Below are 27,515 nucleotides of genomic sequence, written 5' to 3'. Positions count from 1 at the left end.
TATTTGCATGCGAAAACCTTCCTTAGGTATGGAATATGTCTTCAAAATGAGACGGCGTACACAGTAAATTCGTGAGAGGAAGTACCAGAGCAGACACAAATATAGAAGCTTCAAGCATTGCTGGTCTACATTGGAGAAGTGTCCGTTGGCAAATTCAAATGAAGCCATGTGGTTCCAGAGCCCTTTTCAGGTGTCGAAACAGCTACAATGTATACACGCAGACAGAAGCGACGAATGAAAATTTGTAACAAGCCAGAAGTTCAAACATGGGTCTCCTGCTCCCTAGGCAGATGTGCCAATAGTACACCATCCTAGCTCAGTAGCTTTGCACAACTGTGTGGACTAACCTAGCACACCTTCCTCCTCAATCCAAATTCCCAACCATGCCTCAACCCACTTCGTATTCTCTGAAAACTCAAACAGTGTTGCAGGGACTCTCTAAGTGTATTAGAATAGGACCTCAGCATAAAAAAAGGGATACTGCCTGAAACCCAAGCACTGGTGCTTTAATAAAATGAAACTATATGGTTCTAAAAACCTATCCAAGTCTCAAATATATGCAGACTGAAGCAATGGATGAAAATTTGAACCAAGGCTGGGATTTGAAACCTGGTCTCATGCTTACTAGACACATGCTATAACCACTACACCGTCCTCACACAGTGGCATTGAATAATTGTGCCAGTGTGGTATAGTGCTGTTTGAGTTTCGAAGGTATACCAAGTTGGTTGAGGTGTGAATGGGAATTTGGACTGAGGAGGGAGAATGCTAGGGTAGCTCATGCAGTTGTGCAAAGCCACTGTGTGAGACTAGTGTAGTGCTTAGTTCTTCTGACTAGCAAGCAGGAGACCCAGGTTTGAATCCCAGCCTTGGTACAAATTTTCATCCAGCCCTTTAGTCTACATATATAGGAGAATTAATACAATATTGACAATAGTTGTGATGTTTACTCGAAAAAATCAACCCATTCATTGGATTGACTTGTAAGCAGAAGTTTCATGTTGGATTTTCTGGTTTTACGAAAGTTTGATGTTTATGTTGATGTTGATACACTACATGGATTATATACATGAACAGTGTCCATATATTATTCAAGAAAAGTATGAGTAGCTGTACTGTATAACAACAGTGATAATCAAAAGCAAAGTGGAGATGAAGTCTTTCATTGCCATATTCAAAGAAATGGTCAAGCAAATAAGAGAGAATGAAGAACAAAGTTATAACTTCATTGAATAAATCAAAGACAAACCCAAGTGAAATCCTATATTGTGGAGCAGTAACTTACAAGCAATAAATTTGAGTAAAAACAGCTAATTTATTGATTCATGAATTTAGCATACTGTGCAAATGGAGTCTAGTTGGTTCATCAGGTTGCAACCGTTACAATCTCATGAGATAAAATATATGGATAAGGATGTTCTTCATATTCCTGTGTATTGGAATGATTCTGTTCACCCACAGACAAACTGTTAAACTGCCAATATGAGATACATTGTTGAAAACACTCAGGTTTTAAAACATGAAACTTGACTGTAGGTGAATAACACAACCAATTTGTGGCTGGTTCCATTATTTGCCAAAAATCCTTAATGGACATGAAGTTGACGAGAGGATAAAATGACTAACTATAAACATTATGCTTTTAATATTAACCAAGTTACTTAGTACCTTCTCTTGAGCCCCCAGCATCAGTGCTTAGTTTTGTGGCTGGGAAATGACTGTCCAAAAGATATATAATTCTTAACATTCCTCTGGAAGTATGCTTGTATTTATGTTTATACTTTACCTTCTCTTATTGTAGCATTACAGTAGTAGTCTGCTGAGATGTAACAAAGTCATTAAATAAGGTGAATGGCCAATTGTTACTGTTGCTGTGAATTTTGTCGATTCTTCATCCAACATATATAAAACTACAGAGTTTTCTTGTTTGTCTCTTAATGTATTATCAAAAATTAATATGCTCCCAATGAAGGAAGTAAATTACAACCAGTAACAGGATCTCCACTCAATCATTAACATCAAGGGTGTTTCACAAATAACACAATATCTTTAAACATCAGTAACAACTTTACTAGCATACATCACATGTACAAACACACTGATTTATGGGAGAATATAAAAATAAGGCTGCACACAATCACAGCGTATCAGTGCATACGTCGGAACCAAAAGCGAGCACGGAAGTCATCAGAACAAGTGAGAAATGCTGGTGCTGTAGGGGAATGTGCTATTAACCGCACTGGCCCATTGTGACCTGTAACAAAGAATGAGACTACAGAAGCAAAGCAATACATAAGAAACATTAATTCACAGTCCACCACACAAAGCTACATCAAAAATTACCTGCTCAAAATTACCATTCTGCCTTATTTACATACCACGAAAAATCTCATTAAATCCAGAATAGTTTGAAACGAACACTAATCATTTAATATGTGATGTCTTAAAACAGTAACCAATCAGCTTCAGTTTTTTAATTATTTATGTAGGAAGGTAGTTGTGTTGTTGCCCCGGATACACGAATATTTTGTCAGGATTTGTAAGCATTGGGTCCTTGAGGTAAGGCAATGGGCGAACACGAGAAGTAAGTTTAAACAGTTTTATTAACAAAGGCAGATTATGAAACATGCACGCTATGCACACCCATCATCACTGTGTCTGTCATCCTAACACCGGCTAATTATGGTCATATCGAAAGGCTCCATGGTGAGCTAAGAAAAGAGGCATATTCGCACCCGAGGGCGCACTAGTTAATACTGCCGCTGTGGACGGCGGCCAGTCACATACTCCCCGTCGCCGTGCGGCTGGACGTGCGTCTACTGACCAAGCAAACTGTCAGCATTCCAGACTGATGACGGTGGTTGAGCACCCCACAAACCAATCATCATCACCATCTCTCTCTCTCTCTCTCTCTCTCTCTCTCTCTCTCTCTCTCTCTCTCTCACACACACACACACACACACACACACACACACACACACACACACACACACCACATTGAGTAGCTGTGCATTGATAAGCTAGTATAAAAAGACGTCATCCTTAGGTCATTGCTATGTAATGTAATACAATTTATAATCCATGTCAAATCTCTGAATATTACTGAAGGATGGCTATTGATAGCAAAGTTATTACTGAATTTCTTAAATAGCTGGCATGTGTGTCTAGGTAATAAATGTATTATTAAATAGTTTAAGTTTTCAGTGCGGGGTGGGGGATGCTTTATTTGTCAATTGTAGTGATATTTGTGTTTTCACACAGTCCAATCGAGCCACAGTCACGAATGATGATGAAATGATGAGGACAAGACAAATACCCTGTCCCTGGGCAGAGAAAATCCCCAATCGAACCCGGGACCCCGTGATCCAGAGGCAGCAACAGTAGCCACCAGATGACAAGCTGTGGACACACACACACACACACACACAGATAGACAGAGAGAGAGAGAGAGAGAGAGAGAGAGAGAGAGAGAGAGAGAGAAAGTGATAAAACGGACATTGTAACTAACAAGCAGCTATCAGTAACATGCACTCTTCCTTGGTACAGGAATTTGGAACTAGTAAAAAAAAGAAACATGCTTCTCTCTTCTTTCCTTTCTTTCTTAGTAATAAAGGCAACAAATGAAATACGCAAGTCTAAATGTAAACATTTACTAATTTCTAATATTGGAAGTATCAACCAATTCTCTTATTTTAATTGATAAATTGTACACTGCAACAGTAAAAACTTTAAGAAGCACTTTTTTTTTTATTAATGCCCAGATTTTGGAAATTTAAATCTAGTTTGCACTGGACACTTGCCCGGTCCATATCACTACACACTCAGTAAACTTACAATATATGCAAATAAATTGTGTACTCACACATGTCATGAAAGGAGATGCTGGAACAGAATGCCATTGTTTTCCACACTTCCTGTCATCTACTCAAGAAATAATTCATGACATGATGTTATCCTCTTTGAGAAATTGGATTTACTGACTTGTGGATATTACCCTTGAGATCCTATAACATGTGCAGATTTGCTGTGTCCACTCCATCTTTTAGTGATCCTCACAAATAGAAATCTCATGGAGTTAAATTGAGACTCCAACGGGGCCAGATATTGTTGCTAATGATTCTGTCATGGAACACACAGTGAACTGCATACAAAGGAACAATGTAAGAGCTCTTGCTGAACCCTGTTAAAAATGCAAAGCTTCCTTATCTATCACTCAATTCATTACAAAACAGTTGAAAAATGTTGTGGATATGTCTTTCACTGTTAAATGTTTCTTTAAAAAAATTGGGCCCATTATTCTGTCCCCACTAACTGCACACCACTCTCCTCCTGTTTTCTGATCACCAAGGGGTTCATCATGAAGCAGAATATGCCTATCAGCACACCAATGTTGTCAGTTTTCAGATTAACATACCCGTCTAAATGGGATCAAGCTCTGCCTGAAAACAGAATAGGTAAGGATCCATTTCACAATCCTGCACATGTTTAAAAACCCATTCAAAAAACCTAAACCTGTGCATGGGATCACCATGTTTAAGTTCTTGCACTGCTGTTACTTTATAGAGCCTTATCCCAAGTAATTTATCAGCTCTTTGTACACATGTGCAAGAAATTGCATTTGCTATGAAAGACATGTTCTGGGACTTTTAGGAGAATTTTCCAGGTGGTAAGAAATGTCATCAGATGAGCTTCTCTGAGCACTGTATGTCGTCGTCGATGCTTCCTGTCAGGAACACTTCACGTTTCACAAAATTTATTCAGCAATTTGTGAACTGCATCATGAATTGGCATTGAAACGACTGGAAATTTCTGTTCAGACAATACGAGAGGACTCTGTATGCACGTACAGATCACTGTTGTGTGGAATAATTCGGTCTTGCCATTGTTGCCCTCACAGACTTCACTGTTACACTCCAGATGTTTGTTTCACTATTTGAACAACACTGGCCAAAAAGGCACATAGCGTGCGCAGCTCTGGTCATTAGATAAATGTAACACCCAGAATACAAATAAAGCACAGACTTTGTGGGTCTATAAATCCACACCTATGCAAAAAAATGAATATAAAATAAAAGAGAAAGAGAGAGAGAAACTGACCTAATGAAAGCAGCTGCTTGCGAGAAGCATTACGAGAGTTCCACGCACATAACGATGTTGTGGCCTCATCAGGAAAGAGCACATAGTCTTCCGTGTGGTTGAAAACAGCCTGTGCACGATGTTCTTGCTTTCCTATAACACAGATCAGAGGCAAATTAATTATTCCTGACAAGAATGTACAGAAACAAGAAGCAATATGTAAATAGCGTAATTAATACCAACAATTTTAAAAAATATCAAGTCCATAATCTTGTTATTGTGTAAGAGTAAAACAAAAATGTTTGAAGCAACATTTCTACATGAAAAAAATTTTATTCACATAATATACAGACTGCACACTATATAATTGTAATATACCTATGTACAGATTTATTTTGGACAACAATATCTGTATACTGCATACAGTAATACAATGTTACTTCTATCTTGGCCAAATCCCCATGTGACTGCCTTATTACTGACATTCATATTATTAATCAAACTGTAATTATATTTAATTTTGAAAGAGATTATTAAAATGGCAGGCCCACAGTAAAATTTAATTTGAGGAGATGTATTTTAGTGTAAGTATTAATTGACCAACTTCCACTGTCCAACATGACAGGACAGACCAAGTGAACAAAAGACCAAGACAGTGATTTGAAAGCAAATTTAGCATCCTGAAGTCTTTTCTGGAATCCCAAGTTATACAATCTGGAGAGAACGACACTACATAGTTTCTCTGCCAGGACACAACCTGGGAAGAACAAAGGCATCCTGTGTCAAGAAACATTTTTACTGCTGTATAATTCACCGTTGGCATCATAGGTCTCCACCATCAGACGGGGCAAGCACTGTACACAGCCTGAGCCATTGTTTTAGAAATAGGGTCCATAGTTACACTACATTTTTGTCTTATTTATTCATTTATTTATTTCTCTGCGCCCAGTTTGCGGTTACAGCCCCTTTCTCAAACAATCACTCCTACACCACCACGCATGTCTGAGTTTATCGAAGTCTGGAAACTCTGTTTCCTAAATGTATATTTTATCAGCTATGAGTCCACATCGTGACAGCTGGAGCACATCACAGTTACTGACTTCACTGTTACTGGGGTGAAAAGCTACATTCATGCTTGTATTTCTTGCAGACCATGCTTTCCACACTAGCTAGAAAGTCAGTTGGCTAAGACTAAGGGCCTGAAATGCCTGTGTAATTGGATACACAATGCCCAAAACTAATACTTGTTATGTTTCTTCTAACACAGCTTCCATCTAAATCTGAGTGGCAGAACCACATTGACATAATCACTCTCTTCAGTAATCTTTGTATCAGGGACTGACAGCTTACAGCTCACTATTATGGACATTGACTGTATGAAATTTACTTAGTCACAACAAATAAAAGAGTTGACATAATATCACAACTTCTAAATCAGTTAGCCCCTCTTTGTACTATTTATTTTGGCTGCTTTAAGAATTAGAAGACATGACCAGTGCTATAATCTTCTACAGTTGCCTGGTAAGCCAAGAAGATTTAATTGACAGGGTCATCACCATGTAGCATATGTAACATTGCATCTCTTCCAGCTATTCAATATTGCAGCATTGCCCTTACTATGCCCAAGGCTTATCACAGATCAATAAACTAGTGAGTACGTTGCTACCCATTCTTGCAATTGATTAATCAATATTGCCAGTAATACAGTAGCATCCTATATCACACAAGCTGATAATGCGAGCGGTAGAGAACAGGTAATATTCTATTGGAAGAGCACATCCCCCTGACACTGTAGGAATGGCAGCAAAATGAGCTGGATGATGCTTTGGATGTATGCTGGATCAAGATCTTGACATCACACTCACAAACGACTGACTCCTTGTCAAAGGAAATTGTACCTTCATCACTTAAAATCCATGGAGAAGAAATAGAAACTTTGAAGTCTACCGACGATATTTTAATTCTGTCAGAAACAGTAAACAACCTGGAAGAACAGTTGAACGGAATGGATGAGTCTTGAAAGGAGGATATAAGATGAACAACAACAAAAGCAAAATGCATATAATGGAATGTAGTTCAATTAAATCAAGTGATGCTGAGGGAATTAGATTAAGAAATTAGACACTTAAAATAGTAGATGACTTTTGCTATGTGGGGAGCAAAATAACTGATGATGGTTGAAGTAGAAAGGATATAAAATGCAGACTGGCAATGGCAAGGAAATCATTTCTGAAGAAGAGAAATTTGTTAACATCAAGTATAAACTTAAGTGTCAGGAAGTCTTTTCTGAAAGTGTTTGTATGGAGTGTAGCCCTGTATGGAAGTGAAACATGGACAATAAATAGTTTAGACAACAAGAGACTGGAAGCTTTTGAAATGTGGTGCTACAGAAGAATGCTGAAGATTAGATGGGTAGACCACGTAACTAATGAGGAGGTATTAAATAAAATTGGGGAGAAGAGGAATTTGTGGCACAACATGTCTAGAAGAATGGATCGATCGGTAGGACATGTTCTGAGGCACCAATTTAGTATTGGAGGGAAGCAGCGCGCGTGGGGAGGGAGGGGGGGGGGGGGGATGAAAATTGTAAAGGGAGACCAAGGGATGAATACACTAAGCACATTCATACTGATATAGGTTGCAGCAGTTACTAGGAGATGAAGAAGCTTGCACAGGATGGAGTAGCATGGAGAGTGCATAAAACCAGTCTCTGGACTGAAGACCACAACAACAACACATAAAACAATTTTGCTTCCACTTTACAACTGGAGGCAGGTGCATTCTGGTATGACGTGACAAAATCTTGACAAATGTCACCCCCTTCTCATTGCCCAGCTTTCAGAAAGTCTTTCCTGATTGTCACACGTGGCAATCTGTGTGCTAAACTGGCGCAAATTTTTGTTGTTGACACACACAATCGATAATGGCTACTCCTCTCATGCAGTGGACAACATATCACTCTGTATGTCTGTGTTGTCTAGAACCATGAAAATGAGCATGTACACCTCCCAGGGCCAATGGCACAAACAATGATACCTAGCTGACTCCTTACAGCCAATGTGGTTAATAGTTCTTCCGGACGACAAAAACATAGCCATGGCGAAAACGTCTCCCTGACTCACATTTATTGAAAAAAATCCTGAAAGATTGAACTAACACATGGAAGAATTTGCTCACAAGACCTTCATACAACCAATTCTTGAGCACTGTTTGTAAGTCTTGGACTCTTCCACAGTCTGATCAACCAAAAAATGCTCAATTTCTTTACTAAGTGTGAGAAAGTCAAGGAAATGCTGAACAAACTAAAGAACGAGACATTATAAAGAATACAATGTGAACTATAAAGAGACTTTATCACAAAATTCCGAGAGCCCATGTTCCAAAATGAGTCAAGAAACATACTACACCCTGCAGCATACATCTTGTGTAAGGTTTGTGATGTTAAAAGTACATTAATCTTATCCATATGGAGGTGCACCGACGTATTTCCTTCCCACATACAATGCTTAAATGGAATAGTGAATGGGAGAAGTGTGACTGGTATGATACATATCACCTGCCTCCACCCCATTCCATACAGCCTATAACTTTGAACCAACATGCGCACGCACATGCAAACACACACACACACACACACACACACACACACACACACGCACGCACGCACACATGCACGCACGCGCGCACACACAAACACACACACACACACACAATTATATGTTGCTGTGCCACTTGTATTAATACTAAACACTGGAAACTCCAGGTTGGAATATTAGCAACAGAAAAGAAAAGATAAGATTGCTTCTCACCATAATTAGGCACAACGAGCTGCAAACAGACACAACAAAACAACTGTGACGCATTCAGCTTTCAGCCAAAACCTTATTCAGGGATGAAATAATTACACATTCATTCACACAGGCAAGCACATCTCACGCACACAAGATCGCCATATCCGATAGCTCAGACTGGAATGTAACTGTCACTCTGAATGGAAGCAACAATCTGGAGGGGGTGGGGAAGGGGACAGGATAGCAGTGTTCGGGTGTGGGAGAAAAGAGCGTTGTCTGGCGGACTGTGCAGGGACTAGGAGGCGGCCTGACAAAACTACCAACTGGAACAGATTTAGGTGGCTGTGGGGACAGGGGAGTGGAAAGGAAGAAACGCAGGGAAGGGGAAAGAGGCACAGGTGTGTTGGCAGAGGGCAGCACGAAAAGAGGGTGAGCATCCGTGTATAAGGAGTAGGAGATAGGACAGAGGAGGCAGAAACTTTGAGTGGAGCTTGTGGGGACAGTGAGTTACCACAAGTTCAGGCCAAGATAGCTTCAGGAACAGGGAATTTGTTGTAAGGTTAGCTCCCACCTGCACAGTTCAGAAAAGCTGGTGGTGAAAGGTAGGATCCAGGTGGTCCGGTTAGTGATGCAGCCATTGAAATCAAGACTTTTATGTTCAGTTGCATGTAGTGCCACAAGGTGGACTACTTCGCTCTTGGCCTCAATTTGGTGATGATCATTTACACTGGTGGATAGCTGGTTGGTAGTCATATCAATATAAAAAGGTGTGCAATGATTTAGCAGAGATTGTCATTTCTCCCACACCATAAAACCCCTCCCACACAGTCTCTTCATTCAGGATGGCGTACCTGAAGTGACAAGAGCTCCCCTTTCCAGTATGCTGAGGATCTCACCAATACCTGCACGGACAGGCACTATCACTCAGACCTAATCCACAAACAGATCTTCCACATCATTTCACAGCATACCCCCAGTCCTCGCACCACTCCTAAGAACAAGTGCCTCTTCGTCAGCCAATAACACCCCAGACTGGAAGAATTAAACCAGATACTTCATCAGACCCCCCATGAACCATGGACCTTGCCGTTGGTGGGGAGGCTTGCGTGCCTCAGCGATAGAGAGCCGTACAGTAGGTACAACCACAACGGAGGGGTATCTGTCGAGAGGCCAGACAAACGTGTGGTACCTGAAGAGGGGCAGCAGCCTTTTCAGTAGTTGCAGGGGCAACAGTCTGGATGATTGACTGATCTGGCCTTGTAACAATAACCAAAACGGCCTTGCTGTGCTGGTACTGCGAAAGGCTGAAAGCAAGGGGAAACTACGGCCGTAATTTTTCCCGGCGGCATGCACCTTTACTGTATGATTAAATTATGATGGCGTCCTCTTGGGTAAAATATTCCGGAGGTAAAATAATCCCCCATTCGGATCTCCGGGCGGGGACTACTCAAGAGGATGTCGTTACCAGGAGAAAGAAAACTGGCATTCTACGGATCGGAGTGTGGAATGTCAGATCCCTTAATCGGGCAGGTAGGTTAGAAAATTTAAAAAGGGAAATGGATATGGTAAAGTTAGATATAATGGGAATTAGTGAAGTTCGGTGGCAGGAGGAACAAGACTTCTGGTCAGGTGAATACAGGGTTATAAACACAAAATCAAATAGGGGTAATGCAGGAGTAGGTTTAATAATGAATAGTAAAATAGGAATGCGGGTAAGCTACTACAAACAGCATAGTGAACGCATTATTGTGGCCAAGATAGATACTAAGCCCTCACCTACTACAGTAGTACAAGTTTATAGGCCAACTAGCTCTGAATGACGAAGAAATTGAAGAAATGTATGATGAAATAAAAAAAATTATTCAGATAGTGAAGGGTGAGGAAAATTTAATAGTCATGGGTGACTGGAATTCAGTAGTAGGAAAAGGGAGAGAAGGAAATATAGTAGGTGAATATGGATTGGGGGTATGAAATGAAAGAGGAAGCCGCCTGGTAGAATTTTGCACAGAGCACAACTTAATCACAGCTAACACTTGGTTCAAGAATCATAAAAGAAGGTTGTATACATGGAAGGATCCTGGAGATACTAGAAGGTATCAGATAGATTATATAATGGTAAGACAGAGATTTAGGAACCAGGTTTTAAATTGTAATACATTTCCAGGGGCAGATGTGGACTCTGACCACAATCTATTGGTTATGACCTGTAGATTAAAACTGAAGAAACTGCAAAAAGGTGGGAGTTTAAGGAGATAGGACCTGGATAAACTAAAAGAACCAGAGGTTGTACAGAGTTTCAGGGAGAGCATAAGGGAGCAATTGACAGGAATGGGGGAAAGAAATACAATAGAAGAAGAATGGGTAGCTTTGAGGGATGAAGTAGTGAAGGCAGCAGAGGATCAAGTAGGTAAAAAGACGAGGGCTAGTAGAAATGCCTGGGTAACAGAAGAAATATTGAATTTAATTGATGAAAGGAGAAAATATAAAAATGCAGTAAATGAAGCAGCCAAAAAGGAATACAGACGTCTTAAAAATGAGATCGACAGGAAGCGCAAAATGGCTAAGCAGGGATGGCTAGAGGACAAATGTAACGATGTAGAGGCTTATCTCACTAGGGGTAAGATAGATACTGCCTACAGGAAAATTAAAGAGACCTTTGGAGATAAGAGAACATCTTGTATGAAAAACATCAGGAGCTCAGATGGAAACCCAGTTCTAAGCAAAGAAGGGAAAGCAGAAAGGTGGAAGGAGTATATAGAGGGTCTACACAAGGGCGAAGTACTTGAGGACAATATTATGGAAATGGAAGAGGATGTAGATGAAGATGAAATGGGAGATATGATACTGCGTGAAGAGTTTGACAGAGCACTGAAAGACCTGAGTCGAAACAAGGCCCCAGGAGTAGACAACATTCCATTGGAACTACTGACGGCCTTGGGAGAGCCAGTCCTGACAAAACTCTACCATCTGGTGAGCAAGATGTATGAGACAGGCGAAATACTCTCATACTTCAAGAAGAATATAATAATTCCAATCCCAAAGAAAGCAGGTGTTGACGGATGTGAAAATTACCGAACTATCAGTTTAATAAGTCACAGCTGCAAAATACTAACGCGAATTCTTTACAGACGAATGGAAAAATTAGTAGAAGCCGACCTCGGGGAAGATCAGTTTGCATTCTGTAGAAATGTTGGAACACGTGAGGCAATACTGACCCTACGACTTATCTTAGAAGCTAGATTAAGGAAGGGCAAACCTACGTTTCTAGCATTTGTAGACTTAGAGAAAGCTTTTGACAATGTTGACTGGAATACACTCTTTCAAATTCTGAAGGCGGCAGGGGTAAAATACAGGGAGCGAAAGGGTATTTACAATTTGTACAGAAACCAGATGGCAGTTGTTAAGAGTCGAGGGACATGAAAGTCAGGCAGTGGTTGTTATTCTGTCAGAGACAGCAAAGGACTTGGAAGAGCAGTTGAACAGAATGGATAGTGTCTTGAAAGGAGGATATAAGATGAACATCAACAAATGCAAAACAAGGATAATGGAATGTAGTCGAATTAAGTCGGGTGATGCTGAGAGAATTAGATTAGGAAATGAGACACTTAAAGTAGTAAAGGAGTTTTGCTATTTGGGGAGCAAAATAACTGATGATGGTCGAAGTAGAGAGGATATAAAATGTAGACTGGCAAGGGCAAGGAAAGCGTTTCTGAAGAAGAGAATTTTGTTAACATCAAGTACAGATTTAAGTGTCAGGAAATCATTTCGGAAAGTGTTTGTATGGAGTGTTGCCATGTATGGAAGTGAAACATGGACGATAACTAGTTTGGACCAGAAGAGAATAGATGCTTTTGATATGTGGTGCTACAGAAGAATGCTGAAGATTAGATGGGTAGATCACATAACTAATGAGGAGGTATTGAACAGAATTGGAGAGAAGAGGAGTTTGTGGCACAATTTGATTAGAAGAAGGGATCACCAATTTAGTATTGGAGAGCAGTGTGGAGAGTAAAAATTGTAGAGGAAGACCAAGAGATAACTACACTAAGCAGATTCAGAAGCACGTAGGCAGCAGTATGTACTGGGAGATGAAGTAGCTTGCACAGGATAGAGTAGCATGGAAAGCTGCATCAAACCAGTCTCAGGACTAAAGAATACAACAACAACAACAACATTATAGCAATTTACTTCAACCTGTATATGGCCATATTGTTTTGGAAATTGTATGAATCTGACAGGAGTCAATGATATCATTAAAAGAAGTTTATGTCATTCTTCCGTAAATGGACTTCTTGTCATTATGGTAATATAACACTGGCCCGACAAGAGACCCATTTTTTAATTCTCGCAGGTGCATATGCAGGCTTCACAAAACAGCTCCAAGACTTACCAAGCGGGAAAGCGCCGGCAGACAGGCACATGAACAAAACACACAAACACACACACACACACACACACACACACACACACAGAGTTACTAGCTCTCGCAACCGATGGTTGCTTCTTCAGGAAGGAGAGGGAAAGACGAAAGGATGCGGGTTTTAAGGGAGAGGGCAAGGAGTCATTCCAATCCCGAGAGCGGAAAGACTTCCCTTAGGGAAAAAAAGGACAGGTGTACACTCGCGCACACACACACACACACACACACACACACACACACACACACACACACACACACATATCCATCCGCACATACACAGACACAAGCAGACATATTTAAAGGCAAAGAGTAAGGGCAGAGATGTCAGTCGAGGCGGAAGTGCAGAGGCAAAAAAGTTGTTGAAAGACAGGTGAGGTATGAGCGGCGGCAACTTGAAATTAGCGGAGGTTGAGGCCTGGCGGAAATCGAGAAGAGAGGATATACTGAAGGGCGAGTTCCCATCTCCGGAGTTCGGATAGGTTGGTGTTGGTTGGAAGTATCCAGATAACTCGGACGGTGTAACACTGTGCCAAGATGTGCTGGCCGTGCATCAAGGCATGTTTAGCCACAGGGTGATCCTCATTACCAACAAACACTGTCTGCCTGTGTCCATTCATGCGAATGGACAGTTTGTTGCTGGTCATTCCCACATAGAAAGCGTCACAGTGCAGGAAGGTCAGTTGGTAAATCACGTGGGTCCTTTCACACGTGGCTCTCCCTTTGATCGTGTACACCTTCCGGGTTACAGGACTGGAGTAGGTGGTGGTGGGAGGGTGCATAGGACAGGTTTTACACCGGGGGCGGTTGCAAGGGTAGGAGCTAGAGGGTAGGGAAGGTGGTTTGGGGATTTCATAGGGATGAACCAAGAGGTTACGAAGGTTAGGTGGATGGCGGAAAGACACTCTTGGTGGAGTGGGGAGGATTTCATGAAGGATGGATCTCATTTCGGGGCAGGATTTTAGGAAGTCGTATCCCTGCTGGAGAGCCACATTCAAGGTCTGATCCAGTCCCTGGAAGTATACTGTCACAAGTGGGGCACTTTTGGGGTTCTTCTGTGAGAGGTTCTGGGTTTGAGGGGATGAGGAAGTGGCTCTGGTTATCTGCTTCTGTACCAGGTTGGGAGGGTAGCTGAGGGATGCGAAAGCTGTTTTCAGGTTGTTGGTGTAATGGTCGAGGGATTCAGGACTGGAGCAGATTCGTTTGCCACGAAGGCCTAGGCTGTAGGGAAGGGACCGTTTGATATGGAATGGGTGGCAGCTGTCATAATGGAGGTACTGTTGCTTGTTGGTGGGTTTGATGTGGACGGATGTGTGCAGCTGGCCATTGGACAGCTGGAGGTCAACGTCTAGGAAAGTGGCATGGGATTTGGAGTAGGACCAGGTGAATCTGATGGAACCAAAGGAGTTGAGGTTGGAGAGGAAATTCTGGAGTTGTTCTTCACTGTGAGTCCAGATCATGAAGATGTCATCAATAAATCTGTACCAAACTTTGGGTTGGCAGGCTTGGGTAACCAAGAAGGCTTTCTCTAAGAGACCCATAAATAGGTTGGCATACAAGGGGGCCATCCTGGTACCCATGGCTGTTCCCTTTAATTGTTGGTATGTCTGGCCTTCAAAAGTGAAGAAGTTGTGGGTCAGGATGAAGCTGGCTAAGGTGACGAGGAAAGAGGTTTTAGGTAGGGTGGCAGGTGATCGGCGTGAAAGGAAGTGCTACATTGCAGCGAGGCCCTGGACGTGCGGGATATTCGTGTATAGGGAAGTGGCATCAATGGTTACAAGGATGGTTTCCGGGGGTAACAGACTGGGTACGGATTCCAGGCATTCGAGAAAGTGGTTGGTGTCTTTGATGAAGGATGGGAGACTGCATGTAATGGGTTGAAGGTGTTGATCTACGTAGGCAGAGATACGTTCTGTGGGGGCTTGGTAACCAGCTACAATGGGGCGGCCAGGATGTTTGGGTTTGTGAATTTTAGGAAGTAGGTAGAAGGTAGGAGTGCGAGGTGTCGGTGGGGTGAGGAGTTTGATGGAGTCAGGTGAAAGGTTTTGTAGGGGGCCTAAGGTTCTGAGGCTTCCTTGAAGCTCCGCATGGACATCAGGAATAGGGTTACATTGCAAACTTTGTATGTAGAGTTGTCTGAAAGCAGACGCAGTCCCTCAGCCACATACTCCCGATGATCAAGTACCACGGTCGTGAAACCCTTGTCAGCCGGAAGAATGATGATGGATCGGTCAGCTTTCAGATCACGGATAGCCTGGGCTTCAGCTGTGGTGATGTTGGGAGTAGGATTAAGGTTTTTCAAGAAAGATTGAGAGGAAAGGCTGGAAGTGAGAAATTCCTAGAAGGTTTGGAGAGGGTGATTTTGAGGAAGAGGAGGTGGTTCCCGCTGTGATGGAGGACGGAACTGTTGCAGGCAGGGTTCAATTTGGATAGTGTCTTGGGGAGTTGGATCATTAGGAGTGGGATCAGGATTGTTTTTCTTCGTGGCAAAGTGATATTTCCAGCAGAGACTACGAGTGTAGGACAGTAAATCTTTGACAAGGGCAGTTTGGTTGAACCTGGGAGTGGGGCTGAAGGTGAAGCCTTTGGATAGGATAGAGGTTTCGGATTGGGAGAGGGGTTTGGAGGAAAGGTTAACTACTGAATTGGGGTGTTGTGGTTCCAGATTGTGTTGAATAGAATTTTGAGGTGTTGGGGGGAGTGGAGCTGGAAGTGGGAGATTGAGTAGATGGGAGAGACTGGGTCTGTGTGCAATGAGAGGAGGTTGAGGTTTGTTGGAAAGGTTGTGGAGGGTGAGTGAGTTGCCTTTCCGGAGGTGGGAAACCAGGAGATTGGATAGTTTTTTGAGGTGGAGGGTGGCATGTTGTTCTAATTTGAGGTTGGCCTGTAGGAGGATGCTATGTACAGCCGGTGTGGATGTGGGAGAGGAAAGATTGAGGACTTTGATTTGGGATAGGAGTTGACGGGTGTGTTCATTGGCCGAGTCGATGTATAGGTGAAGGATTAGGCGGGTGAGGGCTATGGATTGTGCTGTTTGGAACTGGTATAAGGACTGATGGAAAGAAGGATTGCAGCCAGAGATGGGAACTTTTAAGTGTGAGGCCTTTGGGAGTAATGCCAAATGTCAGACAAGCCTGAGTAAATAAAATATGGGAGCGTAATCTGGCTAGGGTGAAGGCATGTTTGCGGAGGGAATGTAAATAAAATTTAATGGGGTCGTTGTAGGGATGTTGTGAGGTTGACATGGTATTAGTAGGTGGAAAGGGTAATATGAGGTTAAAGTGAAAGTAAATAGAGATTTATATAGGGAGAGATAAAGGTGTGAAAAAAGTCGAAAAAGTGTTGGTTTGAGATGAGCTATGTTGATCATGTGCTGAACTTAGGTTGGTGAACAACAATGGGTGCAAAGGTTGGGTAGTTATGTTGTCTCCAGATCACGTTAAAGGGTGGGGAAATTCAAGAAAATTTCGAAAAAAGTTTCGAAAAAATAATTTCCGAAAAACTAAAATTCGAAAAAAATTTCAAATAAAATCTCGAAGAATATGTGTGTAAATGTATTCAAAGGACTTGTTATGTACTGGCAGGTTATGAGAATGAGGCTAACAATTGTTTGATGAAGAAATAATAACGTATAAACCTGTGAGAAGCTGCTAAAAAATGATCGGTTATGTGGGAAAAACGGGAATGGAAATAAAACGAAAGTTGTTGGAAAAAACTGAGATGGTTGTGTAATGGGTGAAAGGAACTGAAGCTGTGAAATAGTATTAACGAGTTTACACGAAATGTTTGTAAACTTGGAACAATGGATTTTATAGCAGTGGTTATGTTGAAAGCGTTGAAAATTTTAGGTTATGGTTTGGAAGTAAATTACGTATTGTTGAGTATAATTAGGTAGGATAAAATGTATGGTAGATTACGGAAAAATGGAAGATGAATACAAAGTGAAACTTCTTGTACAAACGAAAAGAGAAAGTAAGACGATAGAGAAGATTTCGAAATGCAACAGAGACAATAACAAACGTAATTGTTGGGTTCAAATTAATGATGATGTAAATAAAATAGAAAGAAGCTTCCACATGGGAAAAATATATTAAAAACAAAGATTCCAAGACTTACCAAGCGGGAAAGCACCGGCAGACAGGCACATGAACAAAACACACAAACACACACACAGAGTTACTAGCTTTCGCAACCGATGGTTGCTTCTTCAGGAAGGAGAGGGAAAGACGAAAGGATGTGGGTTTTAAGGGAGAGGGTAAGGAGTCATTCCAATCCCGGGAGCGGAAAGAGTAGGTATTAAAATCCATGGAGGAGAAATAAAAACTTTAAGGTTCACCGATGACATTGAAATTCTGACAGAGACAGCAAAGGACTTGGAAGAGCAGTTGAATGGAATGGACAGTGTCTTGAAAGGAGGATATAAGATGAACATCAACAAAAACAAAACGAGGATAATGGAATGTAGTCGAATTAAGGCGGATGACGCTGAGGGAATTTGGTTTGGGAAATGAGACATGGGTAGATCACATAACTAATGGGGAGAAGAGGAGTTTGTGGCACAACTTGACTAGAAGAAGGGATCGGTTAGTAGGACATATTCTGAGGCATCAAAGGATCACTAGTTTAGTATTGGAAGGCAGGGTGGAGGGTAAAAATCGTAGAGAGAGACCAAGAGATGAATACACTAAGCATATTCAGAAGGATGTAGGCTGCAGTACGTACTGGGAGATGGAGAAGCTTGCATAGGATAGGGTAGCATGGAGAGCTGCATCAAACCAGTCTCAGGACTGAAGACCACAATGACAACAACAACATAAGTAAACTATCAAAATTTTACTGGAAAAAAAAACCACTTCTTTTCATGTGATTGACATGCGCTGTTGCAGCAGAGAAAAGGGGGAAACCAGTGGAAAAATGCTTGTATTGGATCACAAAAAATGTGAATATGCTCCTATCTATTTAAAAGACTCTGACTGAAAAGTGAGGTACAAGTTGCTTCATTCTACATTCCTTTGCACCTTTAAAAATTTCCCAATAATTTTTACATGGAAGCATGTTTATGCTTTGAGACAGTGGCAGTGGGAAGGAGATGGAAAAGCAATAAATAGGGGATGATAATAGACAGTGGTTGGTATAAAAAGAGCAAATGAGACAATGGCAGAGAAAGAGAGGGTCACAGTGGCAGGGGAACATAGTTAACAATGACAGAACAGTGCTAAGGAAAGAGTGAAGGAGACTGCCAGTGAAAGAGCAACAAAGAGGAGGCAAAATCGATGTGACTGAGAGGCAGAGATAATGAGAGACAGAGTCTATGACAATGACAGTGAGAAAAGGAGAGACACTGACACAGAGTAGAGAGAAGCAGTGGGAAGGAATAAATAAGATAGCAGCAATAAGACAGAGCAAGAGGAAGACAGTGACAGTGAGAGGAGGTTGTAGTTGTATGACAGGACAAAGGAAACTGTGGCTGTGACACAGGAGGCAGTTACAGCTAGACACAAAGAGATAATGACAATGAGTTGGTCTAAATGTGTGAATGAGAATGGGCAGATGGGATTGGATGGGCGTGAACAATTTAGAGTGATGGACTAATGCTGTGAGAGAGTTATAGTTAGGGGAGCTCGTGGGAGTTAAGAGGTGAGTTGCATGTTAAAAACAGCATGAATTAGTTTGCTTAAAAAATTTTTGGAAATATTTTTAAAGATGCTGAGGACGGTAGAATGAGGCAGCTGGTACCCCACTTTTCAGTCACAGTCTTTTAAATAAGCAGGAACATATTTACATTTTTGTGTGGCAATAGGAGCATTTTCCTGCTAGTATTGGTGATGGCTGTAATTTATATGATGAAGACTACCAAGTATTTTAAGATTACTTTTCTGAAGTAACACCAAGTAGTGACGAATCAAGTGATGACAAACTGGAACCTCAGTGTGTGGAGATGCTTAACGACTCCAATATTTCTCTACTGGAAGACATTCCTAAGTTTGATGAAGCTTTAGGCAATAATGAGAATATTACAGATAATGTTATTATTGAAACAGAATGAAGTGGTAATAACAAGCAAATAGTAGAAGAGAATGACAGTGTAGAAGACTTTGGCCTGTTCGTAACTGATATGAGTGCATTGATTTAAATGACTCTTTTGATGCTGACAGAGACCATGACTTCATTTCAGAACTTTTAAAAATGGGCTGCAGATGCAGTGAATAATGTTGCAATAACTTTTCAGTTGGTGACTATTTAGAACAGTGCTGTGAACTAAAGAAACAACGTCAACACATTAGGTCAAGTAATTGTTGGCCAAATGCAGTGTGTAACTTCATATTCTTCTTTGCAGCTCATAAACATAAAGGTCAGACTGAGAGGAAACACCCATGGACTAAATACTTAGTAAAAGGTTGGCATGTTTGAGAAAATGCTTACATGTTTGCCCACAGTATTAAAACAAAAAGGTTGAAATGCCTAACTAAACCCTGAATCGATTGAGGAACATGACAGAAAACCTAAATTGTGATGGCCAGACATGGGTTTGAACCACCATCTTCCTGAGTGCGAGTCCATGTGCTAACCACTGTGCCACCTCACTTGGTCACAGTAACGCAAGGAAACTTTTTCAGAACGTGACTTCTTTTTCTGATTCAGGGTGTGCTATAAGATTTTTACACAATTACAAAGAATAAATGCCTTACGCTTACCATGAAGAAATAGCACTGAGTAGTATAATGCCAATTTAAAAGTTCTACCTTCAAGTGATAGTAGGTCAAAATTTTTGAATCTTACATGGCTTCCTTTACAAATGATATGCCTCTAAAACCTACATCAAGTAGGGTGTTTTCTAATATTTGGAAGGACATCTGCTCAGAAATAGTTGTCAGATCTTTGTGCATGTTTCCAGAGGCATTTCAGCACTCTGGTCCCTTCAATCCCACAAACAAACCAACCAGATGCGTTTCACATCTGCAACTGCAGTCCCTGAATATACTAAAATGGAAGCTACTGAAAAAAAAGAGATTCTATCTACAACTTGTTACAAAAAAAAGAAGAGTTTCATACGCAAACTATTAAAATGACTAAGAAAAATTCTGAAGGTGGTGAATAAACTTGTGCACAACACTAAAGTTTTGACGTGGCCCAACAGGCTTACATATCCAGGAACCTTTTACAGTCTGGGCCTATTTTTTATTGGTCCCATTGAGAACTGGAATATGCAGGAATGTGTGAGAGACTGTAAATAAACAATCTGCTGCCAGTAAATGTACGAATAACAAAGGGATACAACATTGTTGTTAGAGCTTTCTACAATTACTTGGCGAGCTACAGTCATGGAGAAGATGCAATATTCATTCATGTTAACAATTGTGTAGGGCAGAACAAGAACAACATCTTATTAAGATGTCTCACTTGGAGAATCTGTAATAGAAACAACAAGAGAATTGCTTTTCTCATTCAGACCAGTAGGCAACTTGAAAGATGCATGTGACTGTGCATTCGGACTTTTAAAGAAACAATTTAGCATCAATTATGTGTCATCCATACAACAATTTGCTGATTGCATTGAGAAATCTACAACTGCAACACATGTTAGCTTTGCTGATGCTGTTGGAAATAAAAAAGGTGATGTTATTGTGAATACACGCACAAGCAACAGTACCTCCATTATGACAGCTGCCACCCATTCCATATCAAACCGTTCCTTCCCTACAGCTTAGAACTTTGTGGCAAACGAATCTGCTCCAGTCCTGAATCCCTGAATCATTACACCAATAGCCTGAAAACAGCTTTCGCATCCCGCAACTACCCTCCAGACCTGGTACAGAAACAAATAGCTAGGGCCACTTCCTCATCCCCTAAAACCCAGAATCTCCCACAGAAGAACCCCAAAAGTGCCCCACTTGTGACAGGATACTTTTTGGGACTGGATCAGACTCTGAATGTGGCTCTCCAGCAGGGATACAACTTCCTCAAATCCTACCCTACCCTACCCTGAAATGAGATCCATCATTCATGAAATCCTGCCCACTCCACCAAGAGTGTCTTTCCACCTAACCTTCGTAACCTATTGGTTCATCCCTATGAAATCCCCAAACCAACTTCCCTACCCTCTGGTTCCTACCCTTGTAACCGCCCCCAATGTAAAACCTGTCCCATGCACCCTCCCACCACCACCACCACCTACTCCAGTCCTGTAACCCAGAAGGTGTACATGATCAAAGGCAGAGCCACGTGTGAAAGCACCCACGAGATTTACCAACTGACATGCCTACACTGTGAAGCATTCTATGTGGGAACGACCAGCAACAAACTGTCCATTCGCATTAACAGACACAGGCAGACAGTGTTTGTTGGTAATGAGGATCACCCTGTGGCTAAACATGCCTTGGTGCACAGCCAGCACATCTTGGCACAGTGTTACAGCGTCCAGGTTATCTGGATACTTCCCACTGACACCAACCTATCAGAATGCTGGAGATGGGCACTTGCCCTTCAATATATTCTCTCTTCCCATTACCCACCAGGCCTCAACCTCCACTAATTTCACGTTGCCGCCCCTCGTACCTCACCTGTCATTCAACAACATCTTTGCCTCTGTACTTTCGCCTCAACTGACATCTCTTCCGCATTTATATATGTCTGCCTGTATATGTGCGGATGGATATGTGTACGTGTGCGAGTGTATACCTGTCCTTTTATCCCCCTAAGATAAGTCTTTCAGCTTCGGGTATTGGAATGACTCCTTAGCCTCTCCCTTAAAACCCACATCCTTTCGTCTTTCCCTCTCCTTCCATCTTTCCTGGTGAAGCAACCGTGGGTTGCGAAAGCTTGAAATTTGTGTGTGTGTTATTTATTGTGTCTATCAAGAGACCAACGCTTTCTCATTTGGTAAGCTACAGCATCTTTATTTTTTTAAATTTATTTTTCCCACGTGGAATATTTCCCTTATTTTATATAGTTCATTTGAAAGGGCACAGCTGATTTAATTTCTCATCGTTGACACAATCCAAGCTTGTGCTCCAACTCTAATGACCTCGATGTTGGGAGTATTAAACCCAACCTACTTTCCTTCCTTCCTTTTTTCTTTATGTCACCAGTAGAGCTAGCAATGTACTTTGCAAATAATTTCAATGGGCCCACTGGGGCATGGTACACAGAAAACAGATCTGAATCTAGCAGACGCAGTGGCAGGAAACGGTTCACATCCACAAAATGCAAAAGGCTACTTTAAAAGCTGACCAATGAAAACAACTGTACTTAACTGCAAATGGTTTGTAGAAGACCCACTGCAGTTGCTGTATGATGATTAAGACATCAGATAACATATCATGCAGACTATATTTAGCAAATAGAATCAAATAAGTCTTGACCCAGAATCGAATCCTCGACCTCATGCATGCTAACAAAAAACACTGCCCACTACACCAACTGCACAGCACCACTACTATATGCTCACAGACGTAGTTACCATATATGTGATTACAGCATTGAAACCCTGCCACCCTCTAACGTTTATTTACCGCCCGAAATATGTGCAGGATGGAATTTTGTGAGAGACATTCTTGTAATGCTAGTATGTGAGGAATCATGCTGTGAAGTCTGTGTGCAGCAGTCTGTTACACATCTTGCCTACTTGGTAAAACACAGAGGTATGGGTCTCTGCTGTATTCATTCTACCCAGGTACAAGCAATCACTGTTTGATGATCATGTATGACGCTGTTTGCTACAGATTGCTCAATGTTTATATACTGTAGTTTGGAACACATATTCACTTGGAACTGTCAGAATAACCCATTTTTTTTGAATAGCTCAACACATTGGCGCTTTTGTGACTCTTGTTCATTATTCGGATGGTTCATTTTTGCAGTCCGAACACTTTTTCAACATTCTGAGCATTCACACCCTAGAACAGCCTAAAGTGCCTGCAGTCAGCTCTATAGTGATTGCAAAACAAAACTGTCACATTTTTTGAGAGTGCTGAAATTCTTTCCATAACGTTAAAATAAAGTTACTTTCGGTTCTACTTCCACGTGAAGTGGCTCGTTAGTTCTATGTAAGTCACTAAATTGCCAATCAGCTCCTTTAAAAAAAAAAAAAAAAAAAAAAAAAAAAAAAAAAAAAAAAAAAACAGCCAAATTCAAATGGCTCCAAGCACTATGGGACTTAGCATCTGAGGTCATCAGTCCCCTACACTCAGAACTACTTAAACCTAACCAACCTCACACACTACCATGCCCGAGGCAGGATTCGAACCTGCGACCTTAGCAGCAGCGTGGTTCCGGACTGAAGCACCTAGAACCACTCAGCCACAGTAGCCGGCTTTTAAACAGCCAATTTGTTTGTCGTCACTCATTTAGTGTGATAACCTTTTAACTTGTGCATCTAAGCACTTAAAAAAAAAGGACAGAATGTTGATAAAAATAAACTTGACTTTTTCCAAAAATAGATGCTACATTTTCCCGCCCCTATGCATAGAATACAGAGCTCAGAACAGGAACTTAATCCTTCCCCTGTGTTGCACTTCTGCGAATCCTTGTTGATGTGTGAGCATGTTTGCCTTAGCGTGCCACTCTGTCATCCACAGCATCTCTTTAGATGCCATTTGGAGCAGACTTAAACCCCATAATCTGACTAGATGTCAGGAAAAGAGTCAGTTAGTTGCCACTTTAGGAAATCTTGATAAATCACAAGTTCTGTGTCACTTACCTGTAGTACCAGCACCTGTGTATGCAATTAGGCATCTACTAGTTGAAAGCTCCCATAACTTTATCAGTGAGTCTTTGCCTGAGGACAGAATATACTGGAAAAAAAAAGAAGACACATTTTGTATTTGAGAACCTTTTAACAAGCTACAAAAAAGCTATAATAATTGAATAGAAATACTGTGAATCATCATGCACTGAAATCAGTATGTTCTATCAATAACCACTGTGCTTTCTCTTCCTTCTTTTTCCTTTTTTAAAGAAAAAGAAGCAGAATAATAAACAAAATTGATCAAGTACTTCTTTTAATCACAAATAAATGAAATGTAAAAGTTTCATAAATGTTAACGTTCAGTGAAAAAGACAAGATCAATCTATCACATACAATGCTGAACATAAAACCTGGATGTGTAAGCCAACTTAGAACATTTGTAAATGTGAATAACACAGTACCTTCCTACATCATAACTGCAGTGAGAAAAGGATACAAAGCATCTATGTCAGGTGAGTTCAAAATGACCATACAAAAACAACATTGTAAATAAGGAGTAGGAATACCCATGAACAAGAATCACCAGTAAACTAAAAATATTTATAATATGCTCAACAGGCAGCAATACATAGGGACATGTAGAAAAATGTTAAATTGCTGTCTTTTGGCATCAAGGGCTCCTTTTTCGAACAGATGAGAATGATGAGCAGGAAGAAAAGGGGTGGTAAGAGTATATGAAAGGCTACTCAAGATACAGGGGAAGGAAATGTGGGTGGTCAAAAATACACACCAAGTTTCCATCTATAAAGTTTAAGGTAACTGCTAACAGAAATGGGGTAACTCTGAGTTGTCAATATACACTCTCCATCTATGCATATTTGTGCTTACTGATAATTTTGTGAGTGTCATATCAATATAAATGCCTGGATAGTGGTTGCATACAGGGTGGTATTTGATGTGAGTCACTGCTTCCGAAAGTTAGTAATTTTACATAATTCTTAAAAAAAATGTCTTTATCCATCTTAGAAATATTTTCATAAATAAATTTATAGCTTCCATAGGGTAGACAAACTCTGCTCTACATAAAGAGATGTACAAGCAGGAAATGTGTCAGTTCTGAAAGAAAAACAGGGGATAGAATACAGAAAGTATTACCCACAAGATGCAAGTTTCAAAATGATGGTGGTCTGCAACAGATGACACAAGACAGAAAGCAACTCAGACCAGCACTAGAATTAGTTTTCGCTCCATCTTCCCCATCCAGGCATCACAACCTCCTGATACTGCACTTGAACCTCCTGATACTGCACCTGTTGGTAGTCTGGTCCCTGTACACTCTGCCAGACAGTGTTCCTGTCTCCCCTCACCAGTTTTGCTATCCCTTTACCCGGTCCAGACTTCTGCTTCCATTCTACGTGATAGCTGCATTCTGGTCCGAGCTGCCAAAGTTGGAGTCATACGTGCGTGAGGTGTGCTTGCTCGTGTAAATAAATGGTGTGTGTTTTTCTTTCTTTTTCTGACAAAGGCTGTGGCAACAGCTCATGTGTAAGTGTCTTTTAATTCTGCCTCTCTGCAACTTAACATGCCAACTTTACAGTGAGTAGTGACCATCTTTTCTACATTGTTGATATTCCAACCTGGAGTTTCCATTATTTTATTCTGTTAATAATGATGATAGTTCTGACATCTTTCTTATCAGCATTCTTTTTAATGACCAATTTATAGAAGCCATAAAACACAGTGAACAATGTCGCTGTAATGACAGTGGTAAGTGAACTCCAGCAGCCTACCTGCAGTACGCATTATAGAAGCCATAAAACACAACGAACAATGCCGCTGCAATGTCAATGGTAAAGCAAACTCCAGCAACCTTCCTGCAGCAGGCATTAAAGATATTCTGGAGCTGATCAACACCTTAAGACATTGCAAGTTTGGATGAAGTCTCTCCATTTTTACTGAAGAAATTCAAATGTAAGTTAGACAAACCACCACTTCACTTAATAAGCAGTATTTAGAAGATATTTTTCCCAGCGAGCTGAAACTGGCTATAGTCAAAATTTTGTATAAAAGGACGTACAGAACTAGAACCAATTGCCTTATTTTCAACTTTTAGCAAACTGATTGAAAAAGTAATGCTTAAAATTGTCCTCACACACTGTAAAAGTGCTCACACATTAAGAGATTTGCACCAGGTTTCAGAAATGATTGAGGTACTGTTAGTAACAATGTTTTTTGTTGATTATGCACTTGGTGGGATTAATGACAAGTACCAAATAGCAGGAGTGTTCTTATATTCCTCCAAAGTCACCTTGGTGTATGTTATCTGAACTTGTAAACAATGTTGCCAGTGGAAAACTCATACTATTAATAAAAGTCACTTCAGCAGATAGGAAACAATACTCAGAAATTAGATGTGATGGTTGAGAAGTAATACAATGGATAAGATCCAGGATAAGAAACATGTTTGGGGGTTTCTCAGAGCTTCATCTTGGGATCATTCCTATTTACAAGGGCAAGTGAAATGAAAACTTTAAATTTGTAATAACAAATCGAAATTTCGCACCATTATCCTGTAAGTTGGTAAGCATGCTACAATCAGCATGCAGAATGTCCTGTAGGTGGCAGCATAGTGCAAATTCACGCATACCATCGCAGTATCAGTACAAAGATGGTCGCCCAACTTGTAGCTTGCACTAGGGAAGAACAGTGTTCTGTTATTCAGTTTTTGTGTAGTAAAGGTGTGAAACCTATTGAAATTCATCGACAAATGAAGGTTCAGTACGGTGATGCATGTTTGTCACAGCAGCAAGTCTACAAATGGAGTAGGAAGTTCGCAAATGGTGTGACTTCAGTGGAAGACGCTCCTCGTCCAGGTCAGGTACAACGAGTTGTGAGTCCACAGAACATTGCAGCAGCTGAAGCCATAGTGAAGGAAAACTATCGAATGACATTTAATGACATTGCAGCATGTTTACAGATTAGTCATGGGTCAGCACACCACATTGTGCATGATGTGCTCCAGTTTTACAAAGTGTCTGCAAGATTAGTGCCACTGCAGCTGACTTCTGAAATGTGAGTACAACGTGTTGATGCTTGTGAAGAACTTCTTCGCCGCTTTGTACGAGAAGGTGATGGCTTCCTTGCAAGAATCGTTACTGGGGACGAAACCTGGCTTCACTTCCACAAACTGGAAACGAAGAGAGTGAGCAAGGAATGGTGCCATTCCTTATCACCAAAACCAAAGAAGTTTCGAACAGAACCATCAGCAGGGAAGGTTATCCTGACTCTCTTTTGGGACAAAAAAGGTGTCATTTTGGAGCATTACATGTCTAGAGGGACCACTGTCACCAGTGCATCATACACAGATCTCCTAAAAAATCATCTGCGGCCTGCAATCAAATCAAAGCGACACGGATTGCTGTCAGCAGGTGTCCTTCTGCAACATGACAATGCAAGGCCCCACACTGCCTGTACAAAAGTTGCAACAATCACAGGCCTGCATTTTTAGTGTCTTCCTCATCCACCATACTCACCAGACCTCGCC

The 27,515-nt window shown here is 41.1% G+C and overlaps 1 protein-coding gene across 1 annotated transcript in view; it reads right to left on the bottom strand.

The window, feature by feature from the left end:
* Positions 1-2,048: 2,048 nt before the first annotated feature.
* LOC126273018 (cleavage stimulation factor subunit 1) overlaps positions 2,049-27,515 on the bottom strand; it is a 110,661-nt gene continuing 85,194 nt past the window's right edge. Inside the window, exons 8-10 of the mRNA XM_049976390.1 lie at positions 23,984-24,077; positions 5,098-5,229; positions 2,049-2,254 (exon numbers count right to left, since the gene is read on the bottom strand). Of these exons, the coding sequence (XP_049832347.1) occupies positions 2,148-2,254; positions 5,098-5,229; positions 23,984-24,077 (333 nt within the window). The 3' untranslated portion in view covers positions 2,049-2,147. The remainder of the gene's footprint in view (positions 2,255-5,097; positions 5,230-23,983; positions 24,078-27,515) is intronic.

Source organism: Schistocerca gregaria, chromosome 5 (genome assembly GCF_023897955.1).
Source record: "Schistocerca gregaria isolate iqSchGreg1 chromosome 5, iqSchGreg1.2, whole genome shotgun sequence".
NCBI lineage: Eukaryota > Metazoa > Arthropoda > Insecta > Orthoptera > Acrididae > Schistocerca > Schistocerca gregaria.
This window is presented reverse-complemented; position numbering and strand designations above follow the sequence as displayed.